The sequence below is a fragment of the Callionymus lyra genome, chromosome 16 (assembly GCF_982586985.1).
Source record: "Callionymus lyra chromosome 16, fCalLyr1.hap1.1, whole genome shotgun sequence".
Lineage (NCBI taxonomy): Eukaryota > Metazoa > Chordata > Actinopteri > Syngnathiformes > Callionymidae > Callionymus > Callionymus lyra.
The window spans coordinates 8,195,246-8,219,370 of record NC_141833.1 but is presented as its reverse complement, the minus strand read 5'-3'; the positions used below and the strand labels follow the sequence as shown (position 1 = coordinate 8,219,370).

Sequence of the window (24,125 nt, the reverse complement as noted above, 5' to 3'; positions counted from 1 at the left end):
GCAAAGTCATACACCATTAAGATTTTTTGAAATAATCATTATTAAATTTGTACTGATTATTAGTTTTTATTTTGAAAAAAACAATAAAAGAAAATTCTGAGATAACATTAGCATGTGACTCTTGACACGTCAAAATGCTCGTTTGAGTAAAGTTAACTCAAAAAATAAACCTGTAAACTAGTGATAAAGACTAAAAGAAACCATCTATCCAGTGCCACAAAGAACTGTCATGTGACTTACGTTAGCTAGGCATCCTTAAAGTGAAGTCTTCTTCTCCACGATGCAGGAAGTCGCAAATCATGACAATGTTTTTCCATGTATAACTTTATAAAGTTCTTCCTCGTCTGAAATCTCGACCAACAGGAGGTTACGAAAGCAGAGGCCATTATGATGCGACATCCATCCATCCATCCGCACGTTTCTTCCTCTCGTACGTAACACCAATGTAAAGATGCAACTAGTTAAATAAGTTAGACTTCTGCTAAGTGATGTGTAATGTAATAAAGCCTCTTCCTTTCCCGTACAATCCTGCATTAGCAGCACATCAGGCACGAGTCGTTCATCCGCACACTCACAGTTTGTCGTAAATCGCCTCCACCGTGTCGTCACTTTTCCCATTGTTGTCGACCGTTTTGTGCGTCGCTTCATCATTCCAATCTAGTCTCCAAAAACCTTTCTGTGTCGTGGAAATCATTCAAACATACCACAGCAAATGTAAACTATACTTTGTGTTGATATATAGAATGTGTGTGAACTTTTTGTTAAACTTAATATTGATGATTATTCTGTTAATAAGGTACAATCTGCTAGTTAAGTATTGCGTTAATTGAGCGATCTGGTGCATTATGGGTGAGTCAGTTTCACTGATAGAGGATAAAGTTCTTTACGTTTTCCTCATTACAAACACAATTACACTTGATGCTGCCACAGAAGTTCTGCAACAGAACCTTGAAGAAAAAACACAGAAAAGAACGGGAAGATGTTGGAAAGCAGCTCAATAACTGGACAACACATTGATATAATCAAAATAGATTTTATTCTAAACCTTGAGATCCGACTTGTGTAACAACAGCCAGGTCTGCAACCATGTGAGTGAGAGAGAGAGAGAGAGAAAGAGAGAACAAGTGAGGGACGACAACACAACATCCGCAAATCCGTATGTACATGTTCTGTGTCACAAGACGTCCGTATTCAGCTTTTTTTTTTTGCTTTTTTTTTTATACTTTAAATACGCGACTAGAAATCAGAGTTACAAACATTTTTCGAGGAGTACAAAAAACCTTGGTGGGCTCTCAAAGATAGAATCAATGTTAGTCGTCATGACATCATCATAGCAAACACGTCGCAGTGTAAAAAGCTCTAATAACAAACCATTATAAAACACTGCTCCGCGTCCAGACGCCGTCGCCAACGGCGCCTTTGAGGTTCACGGCGTTTAAAGCAAAAAACTTCAGGAGCCTTTAGCGTCGATACAAACATGTCTTTTTTAAAACAAACAGAATGTGCATTTTGGGAGCCGATCGGAGTAACTGCGAGGCCAGACCTGGAATGATTTGACTTCCTAAAGGAGTCACACAAAACCCTAAGAGAAAAAAAAAAAAAAAAAAGTTTGTCCAGAGAAGTTTAAAGTGCAGAAACCCTCCCAGGACCCCGTTATAATTCTCAAAGACTCCTCAACTGTAATTTAAATGGGGGGGGGGCGGCTTCACACATCAACAGTGCATTTAAAGCGACTGAGATCGTAGCGAAAGCATCTGCTGCAGATGCACGTGTAGATGCAGATGCCTACTGCGTGTCAATTTCCGAGAAGCAACAACTAGCGCCGAAAAACAACACAGGAAACTCTTCAATGTCAGAAACGAAGGTGCGAGATAACACCCCCCCCCCCCCTTGCAGGGACCACGCCTCGTCCGGTCGTCTGTCTGAAACGCCAGGGAATCTCGCCGCAATTAGTCCGATTATCACTTAGCATTGGTTAGCAACAAGCCATAAAAAGAGAAACAAACACAATTAAGACCAATCATCATTTCCATCAAAACAGATGCAAGCGGTTATGGGTGTACTTTCCCGTAACGACTCGAAGACCTCACCTCCCTCCCCGTCCTCCCCCCTCCACACACACAACACGCCACCATCAGATGCTGAACGGCTGCTAGGAAGTGAACAACTGCCGTCACACGACTCCACTTGTCAAACTGAAGCATTTGTCAGGAGTCGTTTCAAGTTTCAAGTTTCGACCGCTATTTTCGACACCTGGAAAAATCAGAATTTGAGAGTTTTAATCAGCCATTTTCATACTTTGTTTAAAAAAAAATGACAAGAAAGGTAGAAAACATTTGACCTTTTGAGCGAGAGACTGTACACTTTTTCTAAAAAAAAAAGCTCCTGGATTAACATGGGCTCGAGTCTCACATGGTACCAGACCACTAGAGTCCAGATTAAGAACTGCCATGTCCACAGGACAACAACAACGTCGAAAGGTGCCATATGCACACGTCCGCAAAAAATAATCAACAGAATTTAATTAAAAAGAAAGAAAATTTGGAGGAAAAACGACTCCTGGTGTTCTGGTTTTGGTTGTTGGGTCCGACATCAATGCTTCCTAGGGGGGCGGTCTGGTCCAGGAAAGATGTTATGGGAGGTGGGGGTGGCGTTGAGTGGCGGGCCATGGCGTCAGGTGGGACTACAGCAGTGTGGTGGACAGGCAGGGACACCAAGTCATTTTGGCTATGTACACATTCGTAGTCGGTCCACGGCTCCCCAAAAAACGAGTGTTATTTCCTCAGATCTAATACACAAACCTGGAGGATCAGAACACAAGAACAACATCAGAGAAGAAGACAAAACATTCTCTTCCACACACACCAACTTAAGATCTATTTTTATCTTGTGCCTTCTTGGGCCAGTTCATCAAAGGGAATCCGGTTGGATTTCGGTTCTCAGATCGGTTCAAATCGTGAAAATGGTTGTTCAGAATGCAGAGAAGGAATCTGAAATACGATCGGATCATGTAACCAGTTCTAGTTTAAATCTGGATCAATCCTTCAGTAAGAGCTCAATAACTTGAATCCAAAAAAAGGATAATCCTATCCTAAGGGGGTAGAAGTTAAAGATGGACTTCACGAAGGAAATGTATGAAATAATCAACTTGTATCATTTTTTTTATAAATACATGAATTGTATTTTGCTCAGTTATGCCATAGATCAAGTCAACAAGGGTAACTGACGCCTTTCAGTACATAAAGTTGAAATTAAATGTATTAACATTCTTGAAAGACTTCCCCACGATGCTAAATGTTTGTTTGTTTTTTCAGACAAACAAGAAAAATGAGTTTCATCACTGCACAAATATGTCTCCAAAATAAACAATATTAACAGGGGAAAGTAGCAATTGAACAGCTGCTGCACAAACAAACTGAGAAAGAAATAACAGCTTCTAAAACACACTGTTGTGCTGTTCTCTATAGATTTCAGTTCATTTTAGTGGCCGTGACATCGCTACAACCCCAAATTAAATAAGATCTAAATCCTCCAGTATAATGTTCAGAAGTAAATGGTTTGATCGTCGCATTGATGCTCTGAACCACATTACAGCTAAACACTTCCATCATCCTCAGCTAATAAAATAAAAGTGTGTCATCACAGGCGAATCGCTCATCCAAGCAATCTCGGCCTGGAGTTTATATTTCAGAGAGAGATGTGTTCTACGCTCTGGGAGGTCCATAGACAACCTTTATGTGTCGTGTTTAAACCTTTGTAATGAAGCAATAATCACTGGGACGTTAAAAAGGACACAATAAGTCACTGGTCTTAAACTTCAAAAGGTTATAGGGACAGAAGAAATAAAACTACTTAGAATTTAGGAACTCTGACGAGACATAAACCGAACACACATTATTAGCAGAAGTTTCTCAGTTCTTTGGTTTCGGTGTTTCAGTCAGAGTTATTTGAGCCCTTTCATGGTCTTACACTTGCGACAATAGAAGAGCTAAACAATTGAACAGGTTTCTGCCTCCATGTAACCTCTAAACCTGATGGACCGCTCACACTAGTTTTCAAAATGTCTCCATCTTGTGTAAACGAATGGAACTGCAGCCTTTATGTATTCATGTAATACTGTATATAATAATACCTTGTTTTGCGTGGGTAATATTCCGACAACCTCCCTGATAAATGAAAATCCAACAGCTCCCATAATGCTTTGCGGCCCAGTAGACCAATCACAGCGGTCGATTACTTTTAACATAGCGAAATAGAATTTAGATACAGTATAGAATCGCTCAATGAGCCGTCATCAAATAGCAGTGGCTGGAAAGGCATCATGGGAGTTCACTGTATACTGGAGTCATAAGTAATATGGGTGTAGTTCGTCATGTCTCTCACCAAGTTCTATGGTTGTGTTCAAGTTTATCTCATGTTCAAATAAATCACCCATTTATAAGAGTTAAAAGTTAATTCCTAGTCTTCTAGACCCGAATGATGCCAAGAGTGTTGAGCAACATCACTCTGGAATTGGTGACTTCATTCTGATAAATTGGATTATTCAATTGAGCGAAGCAATGCTTGGACTGCTGGCCGAGTGTTCGAATGCGTCGCTGTTTTCACGACGGAGTGGAAAAGCTCTGGGCGTTGCTAGTCTCGCGGTAAACAAACGGGCAGCAGGAAGGTTCCAGTTTACTGAGGTCATGATGCGTTTGACGGTGATCTAATCCATGCTGAATGTCAGAAATCAACACTCACCGATCCGTCTGATGCACTAGCTCCTACTTTGTCTCCCGTTGCATTCCAGCAGACCTCAAAAATTCCTCCCGTCCCCCGATAACTGTGGACTAAAGCTCCCGTCTGGTTGGAAAGCAGGACGGAAAGGGTCAGAGAGTGCAGCCTTTAGTTTCAGTTAACAAATCGTGATCTCGCACCTGAGTGTTCCAGATGTGGACACACTTGTCGAAGGAGCCGCTGGCGAGGTGTCTCCCGTCCGGACTGAAGGCCACACTGTAGACGGGTTCTTGGTGGCGGGTCAGGGTGTGGATGCACACGCCTCTCTCCACGTCCCACAGACGCACCGTTGAGTCGAAGGACGCGCTGTTAAGAAGGAGCCACGGTCAGACATATTGAGCTAGCAAAGCACGGACAAAGGGCATACCTTTGCCAAGGAGCTCATTTCAAAATCACTTTATAGTAAATGTACAGTTCAGATCAAATGTCCCCTTTCCCTGTTCAGGCCATCCTTGCGAGACCTACAAGATTGTTTTTGTTTTTTAATCTAAAAATGATTTTAATCGAGATTGCCATTATGTCAAGATTTTTTCGTTTCGTATTTTTGTATTTTATTGAGATTGCATTTTTACCATTTTACTGTAGCTTACCAAGATTGTACTTGGTATTTTACAAAGATTGTGTTCTGCATTTTATCAATATTGTATTTTCTTTAATCACTATTCTATTTTAGTTTTGTTTATCACTTTTCTCCACCTCACTTCCACCTTCCCATCAGACTTCTCCGGCTCAATGTCTCCCAACTTTCTTTCATTTCATTGCACAAACCTAAACTTTTAGATGATCGAACACAACACAGTCAAATATGCTGCATTTATCAGAACAAAGGAGCCTTTGCCGGCGAGTGAGTCATAGAACCGACCGGGCTGAACTATCTTGAATCTAACAAATAAAAAAGGTTTAGAGCTATATAAACACACTGAGGCGCAAGAATCAGCCAAGCTTGCGTCGGCAATCTTTCGCTGGCATGTTTGACGTCTGAGGCGAACGATCTTTGCTTCAGGAGCTGCTGGTTTATCAAAGAAATCCTCCTTCAGTTCTGCCCCGATGACCACAAATCTCATTCCTCTGGTTGTTTTTTTTTATCTTTTTGCTTTAAGACTTTGAGTTCACCTCAACATTCATACCTTATTCTCGCCTCGGTAGAAGCAACTCTTTCTGATCTTGGTAAAACATTAAACACTTGGAGGGATTCTGCAGCTTTTGCACGAGATTAGAAATATAGCAGCATTTTTGGTTTTACAAAAGGTACTGAAATAACTTAAAGAACACCTACAAGAAGCATCAACTCAAGCCAATGTCTGACTTTTTTTGTCTGTAATTGAAAGAAGAGTAACTGTGGAAAGTATATCACTAAAATGTAAAATGTTTGAAATTTTCATTTTTCTATTGGAATAAGCATTGCATTCTTTTTGAATAGTTTTAATTAATCATATTTAAAAGTATACATTTGTTTCCTTTGAATAATTACATTACTGAATTTAAATATTAACAAAGTTTGTGCTTTTTTTTCCAGTTTGTTCCAACTTCAATAATTCAAATATAAAAGTTTCTAAATTCTATATTTTCTCATTCATAGCCTTTTACATTCAAAATAAAAATGTTGGCATAAAGATGCCGCCGTGATTGGCTGAATTATTTAAATTTTATAAATTGCTTCAAATTAACATACATTGAATTTAGAAAAAATAATATAGATGTATAATTAGAATATCAAACTTTTCAATTCAATTACTTAAAAACAACAAACCCTTTAATATACAATTATTCAATTACATTTTTCAATAAAAAACCTTTTTAAACCTTTAAATAAACAAATTGTTGAATTTAACTTTTAAATTTAATGCTTAAAAAAGCAAAACAACACTTTATTAAAATGATATACTATACAAGTCATGCTCGAGGGATGTCTAATAAATTTTTTTAATTAAAATAAAAAATCTCAGCTTTGCATCAACAGGAGCCAAAAGAGAAAGTTAACAAATGTCTTGACTGTATTTTTTTAAATTTCTCTTATAGATATGGTGATATGAACTTGTTTTCTGATGCACTTGATGTTTGTCTTAAATGGAAACACTCACCTTGCCAGCATGAGGTTGGCACTGGGGTTGTTGGTCCCGGGGCCTGTCGGACTCCATTTGATGGTGTAGATTTCTTTACTGTGTGCCTGGAGGTCATGGACACACGAGTCCTGCTTCATGCTCCATATCTTTCGGAAGAAATCAAACGTTACGACTCATTCATTATCTCATGGCAGAGAAGTATCGGTGGATGAACGCCTACCTTGAGTGTCATGTCATCGGAGCAGGAAGCAAGCAAGCTGCCGGTCGGATCCCACTTGATGGCGTTGACCTCGTTCTGTAAGAGGCGACGAGTTTCAATAAAATATTGTTAAAGCCATTACAATGAGAGTTGACATTTGATATGTAGGATTGATTACATAGACAACAAGTAGCTTTTCATTTTTTATAAATCTGAAAGCTGGGAGGAAAACACAAGAGACACACAGACCCGCTACACTTAGTAAACCATTTATGAGCGAGTGTCTCAAATTACCGTGTGTCCCTGGAAGGTCTTGACCGGTCGGTCCTGGCCCAGTTTACACACATGAATGCACATGTCTGTGCTGCAGGACGCAAACGTGTTGTTGCTCTGCCAGTCCACGTCCAGAGCTGGAGCTGAGGGTCAGAGAGTTTAGCTTCAGGTACTGTGCCAGCAAAAACATCAACAAATAACATGTAACCTCAAAAAACTAGAACATGGGAGTGTCAGCTTAAACCTCTAAATCGAGAGGCCTGGGGGCCAAATCCAGCCCACCAAGACATTTTATGTGGCCCGTCGGATGTTCAAAATCTAAGTAGAAAATATCTTGATATGGTGATCTATAAATGTCAGTATTTAAGATAAATTTGTTGCGTAAAGGAGGATTAACATAGCAATTAAGATTAATTTAGCCTTAGAGAATGTAAAGACAACATTAAAATCAGACTTCCTATTAGGTAAATGTATATTTGTTTGCAACTAGGACTCCTTAAAGAATTTTGCTCTAGATTTGACTTTAAAGTACACATTTGTGTTCCAGAGCTACTACCAGTATTCACAGTAATATCATAATATAGTGTAATTTTTATGCATTAGGAAGTGCTGGATGTAATTTTAGTTGCATCTAATATACATATTTATACACATTAGTATGTAAAGGATTTTTTTCATTTAAAAAATCTGTGTATAGAACAATCTCGATATTAAAAACTCTAACAAACATCCGTGTTGACGACTTACCCGAATGAAAAGGAAACTGTTGCTTAGCTTCTCCTGTGTGGGCGTCCCATATAATTGTGGTCTGTGTGAATCATAAGAACTCTATTATTTATACTAATGGACGTCGACTGCTTCCGCAAAATCAATACAAACATCGCATCAAATATTAATGCACAAATTACTTTGTCAATAAGAATGAAAACACAGTTTAATTTTGACAAAAACTTTTTTTATTAGCTAAAAACAAAGCTACTTTTTTTTTTAATATATATATATTGAAATTGACATACCTTATCAACTCCAGCGCTGAGGATAAAGTTTCCTTTCTTATTCCACTTAAGTGCAAAAATAGGACCCTTGTGTTGGCCTAAAGTACTGGCCAAGTTACCTGTGATTGAAATGTTAAATATAAATGTTGAAATGAAAAAACCAAGCAACAAATATTTTGTATAAAAAACTGAAAATCTTACCATCTTTTGTCCATATTCTAGCAAAGCCGTCATAGGAGCCTGTTGCGAGCAGAGAACCTTCGCTCTGAAGATAAAAACAACGTTCAATACCTTGTACATATAGATAAGTGCCCCGGAGAATCTGCTTTTAACTTCATTTTGGCTTAAACCTTTAGGGCAAAACTCCTAAATGTATTGGCAGTGGACGTGTTAACAACCAGATTCATTAATAAGTAACATATTCAAGGTTCAAATGCATTTTTAAAATTGTGAATATATTATTTAAAATAAGATTTGTTTCATATAAATCATTTTATACTTTAAAATAGTGTTTAGAAAACCCAAATTATGAACACAGCCCGCCTAGTTTAAAAAACAAGTTTCACACCAAAAAGGGACAAATACTTACATTCCAGTCTAGTGAGGTGACGTCCTTGTTGCTCGGCACGTCTTGTCCCCCTTCACGTATGCAGTGCCTCAGGACCAGTTGGGTCGAACTACTCGTGCTATTCTCACTCAGGTTCCAGATACGAGCCGTGGAGTCACCGGAGCTGCTCGGAATAGCAGGATGAGTTGCAGAAAATGATGCCAGAATACACTTTACTTTATATTCAGCTTGACAACAGCCAGAAGTAGAAAATTTCACCATGCACATATTTTACTTAACCCAAAATACAAAGATGAGTTTTAAAAGTGTAGAAGACAAAGCTTAGAAAACAACTGTAAATAAATATGTACTCCCTTGGTTTTTACTGTGATAAGTCATGAGGGAAAGGTCCAGGAAAAAGGGAGCGATTGGTAAAAAATGGGTTTAAAGTGAATTATTGTTTGTATCCTTCAATAGGTATTTTGCTTATTGATTGGTATTTCAACGAGATATGTATATTTAGCAGTAAAAAGAAGAATTTAACATAATCCCAGGTTTAAATGTCTAAGTATTCACATCAATATTTAATAATAAAATGTCAATGATAATATAATTGAAACATCTGTAATACTGACCCAGAAGCCAAGAGGTCATTAACTGGATTCCAGGCACAGATAAACACTTCAGATTCATGGCCTCGGAGAACCATGGCTTTATTTTGGGGAATCTCCACGTCACGGTCAACCTCCATCATCTCCGAGTGGTGATCTAAGGCAGGAGAGGGAAACAAGAACAGAGTATTTTATACGCATCATTTCTTCATCATTCCTAGAAGGGAAAGATAACAGGCTTTCAGGAAGTATTTACACATTCCCAGGCTAGCCATTGATGCATTTGATTTGAGTTTTATGGTCTTTAAAAGTGCACTTCCTTCACCTGATCAAATTATTTGGTTAACCATTAAATCAATTTATAAGGCCCAGGTTTCGCTCCAGCCCTGTTCATTAAAAGGCTTCACAACATGCCGAACTGAAGTCTCAAAACAGAGGATCGCTTACTAGCCAAGCCGTGAGGGCCGTTCTCCTCTCCGTTGGCGGCACCCTCTCCATTCTTGGGGCCTCCCTGGAGCCCGGAGGTGCTGCCACTGCACGCTGCTGCCGCCTGCTGTTGTTGCTGTTGCTGCTGCTGCTGCTGCTGCTGCTGGGCCAGCTTGTCCCTGTAGGCCTGTTGCCTGGTCTGGACCACATCTGGCATCACAGCGTCGATGAGCGACAGCGACTCAATCGGCCGGCCGTCAAATAAGGTCCCATCCTGCTTATGCAATAAAAAAATAAATTAAAAAAAACAGTCGAGAGTTACCTTAGAAAATACGTTCCTTTTGTGCAGCAAATCTGCCCTTCTTTGTATATTAAATATATATTTATTTTTATAAAATCAGTGATAAGCAGAATTATTAAAAAAACAAAAACAAGAAACACTTTGGTCTTTAAAAACACAGCAGCTTCAGTTAATTACCCGTTTATTATACTATACGATACAGATGATCATTATACCTAATGAATTTATATTCATAGTGTAACTTAAGGTAAACCGTTGTGGTGGTGACTAACCTCATTGATGCTGACTTCAGCCTCCACGTACTGCAGGCCTTTTTGGATGATGGAGATGAGGGCAGCAGGGGGCACCAGGGCTCCATTAATGTTGGACTGACTAATGTGGCTCTCTATGCCAAAGGTGAATGCTGAGTGGGAGAACCCTGGAGCCAGAATAATAGGCGGGCGCTTTAATTACACTCAACACTGCAGTCGTTTCAACAATCGTGTGTGTGCATGTGAGTGTGTGTGAGTGTGTGTGTGTGTGTGTGTGGAGGGATTATAAATAGCATGTGGTGAGATACACTGACGTATGGTTGTTGTGTTGTAGGAACTTTGAATGGGAACTTTACCTGACTCTTGAAGATATCTGTAAACCAGGAAATTAACCTCATCACTACTTATGCTCATTTTTAGTCCTGGTGATTAAACCATTTGGTCGACACACGATAGGAACCTGCGGAAACACAACAACAAACTTTCAGATGATGACACGTTCACGCCATTTTTCATACACACATGGGAAGCGAACCATATACTTCTGCTTAAAACTGGCAAATGTGACAAACACTAAAGACAGGAAGATGCTGGTGATGCACTTAAATAGCTCTATATTTTCTGGTTTATATTTCAGTAAAATGTATATAAAATAATTCAATGTTTAAATGCAAATTAACATGCAAATAGATAGATAGAACTTTGTTAATTGTTGTGTTGTAAATAAACTTCCGGCCGCTAAATGGCAGTCATTACTTCCTCCCCAGTTAAAGGTACAAAGGAATCCTGCGAGTCATGTGGTCTGTTAATTCTGCAGATACAACATATATATTGTTCGTTGTACTACAGCCTTGCAATACATCGTGATAGGTATCTGCATATTCTTGCCGATAGTGATCAACTTATGCTACATAATATGCTTTTTATACGGTTACCATCTAAATCAACAATCTGAATATTTGAACAGGCATAAACCTATTTAGAGTCAATACTTTCTAAAAGTCACTGTAAGCTGAAATCCAACCATATCGTATCAATGCCACACAGATCCAATTAGAGGGTAGAACAGCTGTAAAATGACCATGACAGCAATTGGCTTCATACAAGATTTAGATCTTGATATACATCTCAATCTATTGGTAATAATTATAGGCTTTGTCATCTTATTCCATGAAGCAGCACCAAGGTTGTTTGCATACTTTCACGTCTACTCATCCGTCAACAAGCGCTCAAAGATTGTCATCAACATACCAGCGAAGCAGGCTCGCTCACATGCAACGTCGCAAGAGTGCTCGAGGTGATGTTATCAAGTTCAAATACAAGTGGATTAGAGGAAGTCTAGAACAAACGTTTCATCTTAAACAACGTCTACTCACTTGTTTATCATGTGCTAATAGGAGAAGGGAACCATCATTTATTTATAACTTCTCCCAAAAAAAATAAATAATGCATTTCTGGTACAGTGAAATAAAGGAAAACTGTCATTCAGAATTTATTATTAAAAATTGTATTAAAAGTGTTAATGTTTTAATATTAAATTTCTGTATTATTGCTTAACCTTTGTGTTATCTCTGGATCAAGGTGACCTGGAGGCCGGAAAACAAGTGTTCGTGGTACCCCTTCTGTTGTCTCTGGGTCAAGGTGAACGACCTCCCTGGCTTCCAGAAATACATACGCATTGATGGAGGTCGTTCACCTTGACCCAGAGACAACACAAGGGTCAACACTTAGCCTGAGAGCAGCTGAAACTTTCACTGTTGCTAAAAACAAAGTAATGTAATGGACTTCACTTTGCCACAAATAGATAGATGGATACAACTTTATTGATCCCTCTGGAGGTCACATTTGGGAAATTGTTTAAATAATTGTTTTCTTACATTTCTGGCATTTAAGCAGTTTCTAATTCTGATGAATTTAGAGATTGTATTTCATGTTAAAGAACTAATGTACTCCCCTTTTTTATTATGATCAGATATCTCCCCAAAATCAATTAAAAATGACCATTAATAGTTAGAAAAAGCTCATTTTAAGCTATGTTGAAGAAGAAAGGAAACACCTACCCATGTGATGAAAGTGTCAGACATGCATCACTGATCTGTTGTTCCGCAAGAACTCCAGGCCCCTAATTCAAAGAGATAAACAGAATTATGAGTCAGACTTATGAAAAAACTATGAACATTTATAAATATACAGTTGATCTAAGATTTTTTTTTTTTCACAAATCCAACTATATCCAGACTGTTTACATGCCAAAGCAGAAATCTCTTATCACCGAAAACTAGATAACAAAAACATGGTGGGTCAGACATTATTTCGCAATTTCAGTTGTTCTTAGAAAGAAGTTACAAAAAAAACAAACAAACCTTTAGACATGGCCATATCTTATTCAAGGACACAAATCAAGAACTATGGGCTTATTACCCAACAATAAACGGAAGATGACACACCGGACTCATTATTTTAGTGAACCATAAGTTTCTATTTTGTCAAAATGTGTTGTCAAGAAAAGTGACTTGACATTAATAAATGCCTCTAGAGTAAACCAATATTGGAGTAGAGTTCATGAATGACATAAGCACATTGAGATTATGTTGTGTTTTTTTGCCAATGGCAGAAATATTTGACGACAACATTGCTGAAAAGGTAGTACACAAAGTATTACACTGTACGTTTGGTAGTAGATATCTGCCCATCCCCCAACGCCGGTGAATGAGAGGGACTACAGTTTGTAGCCCACATGTTGTTTTAACAGTAAGTCACCGCCTAGCACTTAATGTTTTTAAAAAAAGTGTTTTTAAACACGAACTACAAATACAATGGACTCGTTATTGGTTTCCAGGTAGTTGGTTAAAAAAATAGAAAAAAGTAACGTGTTACTACTGGGCTTAATTTGTGTATTAAGTAGTTTAACACGCATCATTGATCGCCTCAAAACTAATAAACATATATTGCGATCATTTTTGGTCATAAAGGTCACGATCACTGAACTATTTCGTGCACTCGGAGTTGCGTTGTTGCCACACATGTCAGTCATGCAAGGCGGTCTCAAGTTAAATCAATTGCGGGTCGCAGTTAGCAACACAACTCAATATTTCACAATTCACAATGCAACGCTTTTTAAGTAGTAAAATCACACGAGCGTCTGTTTTCCGCTACTTTGAATTAAAATGTATTTATAACGACATTCTAGCCCAGCTTTGAACATGTTAGCTAGCGTGCTAACGTTAGCATGCTAGGCTAATGACAGTGTTGTCATAATCTCATACATACTTGAAGTGAACCCTTTCCGAGGGGGTTTCTGTTTCAAGGCTCGTCTGGTTAAATCAGACCATGATGCCTCTTCGATCGGCGGGGACGCTGGCTCGATTAAAAGCCCAATATTAGCTCTCGTTAGGTTACAATATTAAAGTATAGCCAGGCGGTAAGAAGCCAGCAACGGCTTCAGACATTCGGCACAGTGGGGGCGACGTGACATGCAAAAATGAGCTGCCTGGAACTACAAAAAAAACGCATCCGAATTCCAGTTTAACACGGTTTCTTACTTCAAAAGTTACATTAATGCGTAGCTTTTGTACACGATGTGTGTATTTTCAAGCGATATATCTCATGTACAACCAGTCAACGTGTCGATCAATCCTTTGAAAATAATAATCCAGCGATTTACCTCTTCTTCGGTTAAAATATATATATAAGGAATGATTTAAACCCCCTGATCGCACAGATCAATACTAGGAGTAAAGGGGAACAGTGAGGCTTCACAGAGTTTGTCCCAGTCCCCGTCATAACAAAACCTCTGCCCATCCCCCAATATTGCTCATTTTCGCCTGCCCGGTCACCACTCGCCGTGGATTAATGACGCCCCGCCCCCATTCTTCACTCGACCATTCAGACTGGGAGAGTCAACAACACGCTTACGTCATCAACGCGTTTATAAAAATACACCGATCGTGCGGTTGATAAACGTGTTTGTCGTAATCTCCAGGTCGAAATACAAATTCGTAAAATACACATTCGCACGCAATGCTGAGAAGACTTCAATATTATCATACATCGAAAGATTAATTTCTTATTTTCCCTTCAGTTTTGTGACGTATTTAAACGGTCACCAGTTTGAGGTCTGGACCAATAGAACACGATCCTGGATATAAGCAGCGAAAATACCTTTTTCTCTGTAGATGTGTAACCAGATTTGTCGATAATTTGACCCAAAAAAAAACTACATAAATTAAAGTCAAATTAAATTACCTTACGTTTTAAATGCTATTTTTTTTTATTGATATGCCATTTTATGGAAATTAATTTTAATTTCATTTTAATTAATTAATATGTTATTAATCTCTGTTTATCTCAATAGTATTATTTCATTTTTATATTCTGTAAAGCCACTACAACAAATTCCAGAGTTGTGTTTATTACACTGGCAATACAAGTTTTCTGATTCAGATTCTAAAAAACATGTCTTTACAGACAGATAGTAAGTAAGTAAGTAAGTAAGTAATAGCGCTTTTCCAGACCAGGGTCACAAGGCTTAAACAATCAAAACAATACTCAGTAAAGTATATACTGTACTTTAAAGGGTTTGGGCGTTTATGAATTAGAGTTGGTTGGTAGCACCATCTTAGCACATTCCTCACAATGTGTGGTCCAGCATTCACCTGTTAGACTGTTGACTTCCTGCACAATTCTATACATGAAAACAGGGTCGTAGTAAATCAGGCCTTTTATGACATAAGCAGTGGGTTGTGTGAAATCTGATCAAGATCTCAGACTCACACTTAAAGATACAGTGAGAAACTCTGGGTACTAAATACATAGATAGATAAGATAAGATACACATCACTTGGAGACACAACTCTCATTTTCATTTATTTATGTGCTCTGTTTAACGAGGCCATTTATTTAAAAATACCTAAATGTATGAGGATGTATAAAAACTGCTGTTGAAAAATTTCACCAGTTTATTGTACTATGTACATGCTGGGAACTCCATAAGCACAAAACATTTACATTATCTTGTCCTTTTAGACAGATAGTCTTAGCTTGGGCGTCTATCAGACGTCTTTTAGACGTGACGGATAAGCTTAGATGTCTTTTAGACGTCTATTTAAAGGTTAAGCTTGGACTTTTTTTTAGACGTCTATTAGACGGCTAAGCTTGGACATCTTTTAGACGTCTATTTGAAGGTTAATTAAGCTTAGACGCATTTAAACGTCTATTTGACGACTAAGCGTAGACATCTTTTAGAAGTTTATTTGAAGGCTAAGCTTAGACGTCTTCTAGATGTATATTTGACAGCTAAGCTTAAACATCTTCTAGAATATATTTGATGGCTTAACTTAGACGTCTTCTAGATGTATATTTGACGGTTAGTCGTCTCAAAAGACGTCTAAGCTTAACCGTCAATTAGACGTTTAAAAGACGTCTAAGCCTAACCGTAGATGTCTATCAGATGGCCAGTAGATGCTTAATGTACGTAGATTTGTTGTAATGTCTAAATTTGGAGGTCTATAAATAAACATTCTTTAGCGGTTACGATTGATCTTTTAGAATTATTTTACACGGCTAGTCTAAGCCTAGGCATCTATTTTAGACGTCTATTTTAAGAGTAAATGCATACTGTTATTATACCACTGAATAAATACTATCTACCTGATACGCCCATCTTCAGTCAACAATATAAGCTAAAATACTGGGTCACCAATAATTACAGAATGATTTATGTTTAAATATACATGGTAAACAAATAAAAAATGGAAACCTAGTCTGTTTGTTTATGTTAATGCACTCTTCATTGTATTTATATTTTTACACAAGCTAGTATTATCCTCACTTCTTATAGTGAGGGTTTTAAGTTGTAACTTATGCCAAAGAAAAGGAAGCTAAGCTTGAGTCTTGGCACACGGTCTGTTCGGCAGCAGCAGCTATTTTTAGATTCACAGAAACAAAGGAAGCAGAATCGCCTTTCATCGCTGCTGTAACCGTGTCAAATAAATTGTCGACACTCTTGTGTTCCTTTGTGGCTATGTTTAGGCTTCACCTAACCTTGGTTCAAAATGAACGGTATTCCATCTGTCCTGTACTTTTTCTCACTCTATCGCAACTGTCCACACTTGTGTGTGTGCTGTTTTCTCGTAGCTATATATAGGCCGAAGGTATATAAAAAAAAAAGAAGGGAAAACTGAGAGGTTTGATGTCTGAAGTCTCACTTACTGCTGTAGATTGGAGTGAGTTTTATTCATCAGTGCTGACACAGATCCCATGACTCTTATTGCTGCTGCTGCTTTAAGTGAATCGAATAATAGACAAGCAAGAAGCATTATTAGTCAGGGTCTGCCTGGGAAACCCCCCTGGCCTCCACTTTCACTGAAAACTAAAAAAAACAAAAAAACACGTGATCATCTTTTAACCATTGAAGAATTAAAAACACTTGATAGAAACCATTGAATAAAAAGTAAATTACTTTGTTGATGTTCATAGAGTTTGGTTACAGCTGAGGACATTCTCCACTAAAACCAAGCAAATGACCTCCAAAAAAAAGGGAACCCCGCCTTAGTCACGTCCGTGTCTGGTGTTACAGAGACCTCTTGTGGTGAACCAGCAGCTCCTACATACTGCACCCTTGAAGCAATGTGTCCTGCTGGATTCTACTGTGGGTCACGCAGCATGTCACAAACATAGCACCCCAGAGGCATTTATTTTGAAGGCACAATAGAGTTTCCTGGTGCCTGAACCAATTCGACATTGTACAGGGAACTCATATTACTCACACAGGTATGGCAGGAATCCTGTACACTTGGAGTAAGCGTTTAAATAAGAGGGGCCCAGCTGTTGTCCCAAGAAGCCCAGAACATGCTGGACAGTCACTGGTAACAGTTGTAGTGAAAAGCCGGGATTATCGCAAGGAAGGTAGGAACCTAATATTGGATATTTACGATATTCCCACACATTTCCAGACTGATAAACTGCAATAGAATGCATGTAAAAGTATATACGTTTGAAACACTCTGCTTTTAAAATTTAATTTCTTGGTAATTTAAATTTGCTTGATAAAAAAAAAGATCATGTATTTGTGTTAAGATTGGAATAACGTGGAGCAAATGATGTGTTTTTAAGTATTGATTTTAAGATAGTTTTGCAAAGACAGCGTGTGACTAATGTGAACACATGACGTGGAAGCAATAATCACTTAAAGGACACGTCAAAAATATATACTGACACTTCTTCTAAAGAGCGTGTTGATAGCTCCCTGAGTCACGGATGCCAGAGCAGTAGTAAACACCTCATAAAATTGTGTTTGTTGTAACTGAGGCTATTTTTTTTTTTTTTTTTCAAAATTAACCAATGATACATCCATTAAAAAATATCCAGCGAGGATGTCTGTATGAGCCTCGGGCTGAGTATATATATCACTTCATTAAACTGATAATAGGAAACGGGAATAATAGGAAAGTCTGAAGGATGCGTTCCTGCTGGTCTAAGCAGTTTCACACAGAGGGCCTTTTAGTTAGACAGTCACTCTCCATCGCTTCATATGATGGCACTGCAGAGTCAGTAGGTTTTTAATAAGCAGTGAAAAGAACATATATGTAGTTAAATATGCATTTATAAATGTATTATGTTTACCTCCTGTATTCATTTTAACATGATCAGACTCTTAACTTAACACAAGAAGACACAAAACTTGTCAGAAATGTGTTAATGAATATTGGTATTTCAAGGTCAAAGAGGAAGATTTGTGTTGGTCAAGTAAATGACACGAGTTTCTCTGTGTGCGTAGGTGATACAGAACTATTTGCCATATGTTATCAGCGTTTACGAAACATGACCCTTTATAGCAACTCAGCCGACTTTACATTTATGAACAGTGTGTGACTCAGGCATGCAACGATGTTGGAGAATAAGAAGTGAAAGAGGCTCTGTTCGTGGAAGAGCTTGTGTCTCGCTCATATGGTGCAGCAGCCCCCCTTGTGACTGTGCAGCTGGGAAAGTGATACAACGAGGAAATTACTCATCTTAAAAGAACTTGTTTTCCTCCCGGCAATGTTTTTTTTATCAACCGCGGTATTAAGACAGACTGTTTATTTTGCTCACATGTCTTTTCATTCATTCGTCTTCCATGAAATAAACAAAAGGACAGAGTCATGAGGCACACTTGGCTGGTAGCACAGGATCAAATAATGATTAAGAATAAGAAGAAATCACAAGAAAATAATTTATGATTAATTTGGACTTGAAGCTTAAATATATTGAACGTTGTCTGGAGATTATTTAAGTGCAATATAAACTTATGAACCTGGGGTCAAATACACCCCATAAAGGTCAACTAATGTGAAAACCTAACTCTCCTGACTCACTCACATATTTCAAATGTTGAAGTCTTCCTCTCCAAGATGCAGTAAGTCTCTCAACATGACCATGTTTTCAACTTATTACTTTATAGTATAGTATAGTAAGTATGAAATCTCAGCGAAGGAGAGGTTACGAGAGCGGAGTCCATTACAACGTGATAATGGTCTTCGATCCTCACGCCAGCTGAAATCAAACCTTGCTTTGTTTATACAATGAGTCCCTCGGAGATGGAGACTTTCGGGGTGGATGAGGCACAGTTACAAACCTCGTTGTTTGACCAATCACAGCAGAGTGGGCGTGGCTGTAATCAACAAGATTTAATCTCCAGAAAAAAATGGTGTTTTCAGTTAAATGAGTACAAACAGAAACATACTGATGAGTACAATAGAGAACAAGATCTATTTAAGAGACACTTAAACCAACACATTATATTCCCCTTTAAGGAGTTTTAGCTACTTATGCAAGCTAGCGACCACTGTTATGCTACATTTGGTGGACTATAAAAAATATATTGAATCCGCTGAAAGAATTTTTTAGTGCTAAATAGATGAGTATACACAGTAACTGCCCATAGGAGTAATTTTCATTATTCACCAGATTGTTTCCGTCCTGATTGGTCCGTCAGTCTACTTTAGCAGCAATGACTTTGTGTTGACAGCTAAAGTGTCCATGAGCCAGCAGAGTGGTTGTTCACAGGCTCCTAATACGTATAAACACCCTTTATTTGGAGCTATCTGTCATCTTGTTTACCTTTTGCTGCCCTTTCTTTGTGTTTAAAATGTTTACCTGGCAGGCTGTGACCTGGAAAGTCCACTATATCTAGGTTGTTACCCGCCCCAGCGCATCATACCACGCCGAGAATTTTGTTGCTTGGTTGTTATCTAGAGACGCTGTTTGTTCATTTCAAAAGCATGCATCAAAGGTAATGTGTTTTTTAACTTCTTCTAACAGTCGTGAAACTTCTCGTGTATCTTTGCAGGTCTTTCCAGCCATCTTTCCGTTCATCCTCGGCGAGCGGTGGAGGAAGGAGATCATCAGGGAAGATGTTCTTTGTCGCAGGAACCAAAAATACATCAGTGAGAGGCAGCGGAAATGAAAGAAGGTAAAATGAACCTCATCCCCTGTTGTATGTGTGAGCATGTGCCATCCTGATATCCTCTCGTCTTATCTGCTCTCCCGCCGCACAGATCTATTTATCAGAAATTCCGTGAGGTAGATTTATTGAACAAGAAGAAGACAGTAACAGCCTTGAAGCCCGGGGAAGATCGGGCAATTCTCCTTGGACTTGGAATGATCTTCTCCTCGGTAATGATGTACTTCGTCCTGGGGATCACAATACTACGCTCCTATGCAGAAAGGTGAGGCCCCCGATAACATCTCAGCACTTGTGTGTTGCTCACTGAGACATGTTTTATTCATTGAAGGAAATTAGAATTCCACACGTGAAGGAGAAAAATACTGGACATGTAGACAAATGGCTTTTAGTAGTGTGTTTCACACAACATGTTTTTTATGCATGCATGAGTCTTAATGAGAAGGCGAGGTTGGGGGTAAACAATAAAAGACATTCTTAACAGCATTAACCGATCATTTTCTCCAACAACATTCATTATTGTCTTGTTTTACCCTTGAATTACACAATTGACCCCAATCTTAACGTTTTAAAACCATTTATTGATATTGAATACATTGTTGTAATATTGTAATTTCATATATTGTGGTTGTAACTCATTATTATTATTATTATATAGTTAATTAATTAATTCTATTTTGTATTTAGTTGTTGTTCAATTCACAAATGTATTGTATTGTGTATTGAAGCACTGCATAGATGCAATACTGAATGTCATTGTCTAATGTTGTACCTTAAAGTAAAACTAATTAATTATATTGTACATTTCTTTGTATTTAAAGATGAAATAATCTAAATTTGTAAAAATAGATAATTTGTTTTGTGTGAGTACAATAGAGTCCAACATCTATTTGAGACACTTTAGTTGCTCTTTAAGCGACCTATAGCCTTTTAAAAGTTGCAAGTCCTCCAACGTTTTTGGCCATCTTGTAGCAGCTTCGTCCAATCCGAAATATGACTCTACCTATTTTGTAGCATATAAAAATCTTGTAAATACATACATACATACAATAAAAGTGGTAGTTTATGTAAAAAATATTAATATTGATAAGGAAACTGTCTATGTACAAAGGAATATTTTTATTGTTTTTTGTTTTTGTGATGAGCTGATGAAGCTTCATGAAACAGTGTCATGTTGTTTAGAGGTCAGTAGGTGGCGCCATCAGTTTAAAAATGATCTGATTCTTCGTTACAACAGTTGTTCAAAACAAAGGAAAGTAGTGCAGAGACTGCCATCTAGTGGACTCTGAAAATAATGACACTGCTTCATGAAGCTTCGTCAGACCATCACTACTACTTTTTGTGCAAAGCGAAATTGTAGTTATTAGTTCCTTCTTATCTCCTAAAAAAATAAAACTGAAAAACAAAATGTGCTATTTCTATATTTTATATGTAAAACTAAAACTAATTAATTCTATTGTACATTTCTTTGTATTTAAAGATGAAATAATCTAAATTTGTAAAAAAAAAAAAGGAGATAATTTGTTTTGTACCAGCAAAGACGAACAAGACATTAAAAAAAAAAAAGAGATGTCTGTTAAATAAACAAAACTCTCTTGTCATTGTTGCTCTCAGTGTGTGGACAGAGGAAGGCGTTTGCGTCATCCTCAACTCCACGGTGACCGCAGACATGAATTGTTCCTATAACTGCGGGACAGAATGTTGGAGGGTCTCCAGATATCCCTGTCTGCAGGTTTACGTGAGCGTCAACAACACGGGGCGAGTCGGGCGGTTGTCTCAGAACGAAGAGACCCACGAGGCGAGCACAGAAGTGAGTACACATCCAGGGACAACATACTGGACATGACTGGACCGTTTAGAATGTTAGCACGTACGACAGGTGGTTGAATGGAGTCTTGTAAAAGGGGATTTATTTTTCTGTACGCCAGGATTTGAATAGTCTTGGAAAATTAAACTGGTTGCCAGGTAACCTCAGTTTTAATCCTATCATTGCAGTGTTTCTATGTACCCAGGTGCCAGAAAGACAGCGCCGCGATGTCCACCATGATCACGGTCATCGCCGAGCGCCTGAAGGTGAACCAGCAGGTGCCATGTTTCTATGACCCCAGCGAAGTGCAGGAGACCGTCCTGCTGACCAGGATGTACGACCACAGCGTGGTCTTCCACTCTCTGATGTGGCCGTCCTGCATGCTGGTGGGCGGGACCCTCATCGTCATGATGGTGAAGGTCAACCAGTACCTCTCTCGGGTTTGTGAAGAGGTCGGCAAGATCAAGAGGTGAAAGACGACATCGGCATTTAGTGGTGCCACTGAAAAGATACTTTTTCAAAAGGGATGACCTCGAGGTGACCTTTTGCGAGTGTTCCAAGATAAACAGGTCAAATGAATCAACTGTGAAATGCAACCACCGGTAACACATTGTAAAAAGACAATGGATTGAATAAAAAAAAGTGTTCAATTTAAGTCCGTTCGTAGACCTTAATTCAGTAAGTCTTGCATACATACTTGTTGCTTCATATTCTCCACGACTGAAACTTGTAATCTGGATTGAGACATCGTAGCCGGGATAAGACTTGACATCTATTCTTACGTAATCATAAGCCGTCGTTGGTCAGAGTGTGATATTAGAGAAAAGATATGTTGACAACGTTGGATTCTTGCTGCTTTGTGCAAGCGTGGTTGTAACATCCTGTTGCACGTGGTCCTGTGAGGACTGAAGATTAAAAAGAGCTACTGAATTACCTATGAGAGGAGTGTTTTCTATTCCATGTAAAGTAGTGACGATTTAATGATAAACTTCTTTGATGCAACAATAAAATAATTAAAAATATCTTACATGGCCTTTGCATTTTTCAATTAAAAATATTCTATTTTGTAGCTTATGAAAGTCTTGTAAATACATACAGACATAAAATAAAAGTGGTAATAAATGTAAAAAATATTAATATTAATTAAGGAAACTGTCTATGTAGAAAGGAATATTTTTATTGTTTGTTTTTTTCTTTCAGGCCAATATTACTTTCAAGTAATGATTTGATGAAGTTTCATGAAACAGTGTCATGTTGTTTAGAGGTCAGTAGGTGGCGCCATCAGTTTAAAAATGATCGTTACAACAGTTGATCAAAACAAAGGAAAATAGTGCAGAGACCGCCATCTAGTGGACTGAAAATAATGACACTGCTTCATGAAGCTTCATCAGACCATCACTACTACTTTTTGTGCGAAGCGAAATTGTAGTTATTAGTTCCTTCTTATCTCCTGAAAAAATTAAACTAATAAACAAAATGTGCTATTTCTATATTTCAAAAGAAAATATACGTATATTAAACCCTTTTTCCACATTTCCTACTGTTCACTTTTTCCATTGTGTGAGTAAAGTATATTTTTCGCACATAAAGAGATGCCCCACCAGAGTAGAAAGGCCCTAAAAGAAGGTGAATGGATACGCCCCCTTTTTTCAACTTTAATAAGTAATCATTGTATTTGAAGTTTTGAAATGAACAGACTCACAAAAGTTACATGTTCTTAACCACATCTGTCAAACTCAAGGCCGGGTTATGGTTGTGTCAAGATCTCAAAATCAAAGTAGATTAATGTTCATGTGGATATTGTTACATTCAGAGGTTAAAAATGTCCAAAACATACAGAGACTTCCATTAAAAGAATAATTGATGATGAATATTTTGTGAAGGAGGACAAACATACAGATAAGATATTTTGAGCCTTCAAAAAATAAATCACGTTTAGACTCTTCTTGTTACAGACAGTTTGTTAAATGTACATTTTGTTCGGCCTGTAGACTATTAAAAGATTGTAGACCCTGGTGTGGTTGAGTGACGCTCAAGATTGTTCTGATCTTATCCAAGTGTCCGACACAAAACAGTGACCATAATCCCAGGTTCTGAAAGATAAAAAAGTCAGATAATTAACCCACTTCTGGCAATGTCACTTCGTATCACTTATTCTGGAACATAAGCAAATGACTAGAAGAAAGTCTGGCGATGACATATGTATCAGAATACCAGGGCAACAAAAAAAATATATTGCGGTACTGTAGTAACAAGAATATATTTGTAGTATTGTCATTTGTCAAGTACTTGACTCTGGTGAAAATTGACAGACGACAGGACTATTGACAAAGTTGTAACTGCTTTCATTTGTTTTGAAACCAAAATATGTCCAAACATCAGCTTTAAAATCTGCTGGAGTCAACTGTATCCTCTCGTCCTCAGTCAACGCCGG

At 38.1% G+C, this 24,125-nt stretch overlaps 2 protein-coding genes across 5 annotated transcripts in view; one reads left to right on the top strand and one right to left on the bottom strand.

Annotated features, from left to right (window-relative positions):
• LOC148063464 (calcium-activated potassium channel subunit beta-2-like) overlaps positions 1 to 22,607 on the top strand; it is a 31,777-nt gene extending 9,170 nt beyond the window's left edge. For both annotated transcript variants that reach the window (XM_087811231.1, XM_087811232.1), the window contains 4 exons: positions 19,771 to 19,893; positions 19,979 to 20,149; positions 21,499 to 21,694; positions 21,880 to 22,607. In XM_087811231.1, coding sequence (XP_087667357.1) covers positions 19,771 to 19,893; positions 19,979 to 20,149; positions 21,499 to 21,694; positions 21,880 to 22,164 — 775 coding nt within the window. In that variant the 3' untranslated portion in view covers positions 22,165 to 22,607. The remainder of the gene's footprint in view (positions 1 to 19,770; positions 19,894 to 19,978; positions 20,150 to 21,498; positions 21,695 to 21,879) is intronic.
• On the bottom strand, positions 1,014 to 14,125 carry LOC148063465 (F-box-like/WD repeat-containing protein TBL1XR1). 3 transcript variants are annotated; one of them, XM_087810867.1, is made up of 16 exons: positions 14,107 to 14,125; positions 12,503 to 12,564; positions 10,799 to 10,902; positions 10,464 to 10,609; positions 9,912 to 10,164; positions 9,489 to 9,621; positions 8,896 to 9,037; positions 8,508 to 8,571; positions 8,328 to 8,425; positions 8,059 to 8,119; positions 7,333 to 7,454; positions 7,060 to 7,134; positions 6,858 to 6,985; positions 4,917 to 5,082; positions 4,741 to 4,842; positions 1,014 to 2,801 (listed from the first exon to the last, which is right to left on the bottom strand). In XM_087810867.1, the coding sequence occupies exons 3-16, from the start codon at positions 10,854 to 10,856 to the stop codon at positions 2,775 to 2,777; spliced, it is 1,575 nt and encodes a 524-aa protein (XP_087666993.1). In that variant the 5' UTR covers positions 10,857 to 10,902; positions 12,503 to 12,564; positions 14,107 to 14,125; the 3' UTR covers positions 1,014 to 2,774. The 3 variants fall into 3 exon arrangements, with proteins under 3 accessions (XP_087666993.1, XP_087666992.1, XP_087666994.1); XM_087810866.1 differs by lacking the exon at positions 14,107 to 14,125 and adding an exon at positions 13,713 to 13,917; XM_087810868.1 differs by lacking the exons at positions 1,014 to 2,801; positions 4,741 to 4,842; positions 4,917 to 5,082; positions 14,107 to 14,125 and adding an exon at positions 13,713 to 13,922 and having other exon boundaries at positions 6,854 to 6,985.
• Positions 22,608 to 24,125: the final 1,518 nt, after the last annotated feature.

Excerpts from the sequence above, each read along its gene's own strand:
- LOC148063465 (XM_087810867.1), bottom strand. The coding sequence starts at position 10,856 with ATGAGCATAAGTAGTGATGAGGTTAATTTCCTGGTTTACAGATATCTT. Across the intron at positions 7,135-7,332 it reads AGACCTTCCAGGGACACACG|AACGAGGTCAACGCCATCAA; the intron begins GTAATTTGAGAC and ends CGCCTCTTACAG. Across the intron at positions 2,802-4,740 it reads CTAGTGCATCAGACGGATCG|GTTTGTGTATTAGATCTGAG; the intron begins GTGAGTGTTGAT and ends CTGATCCTCCAG.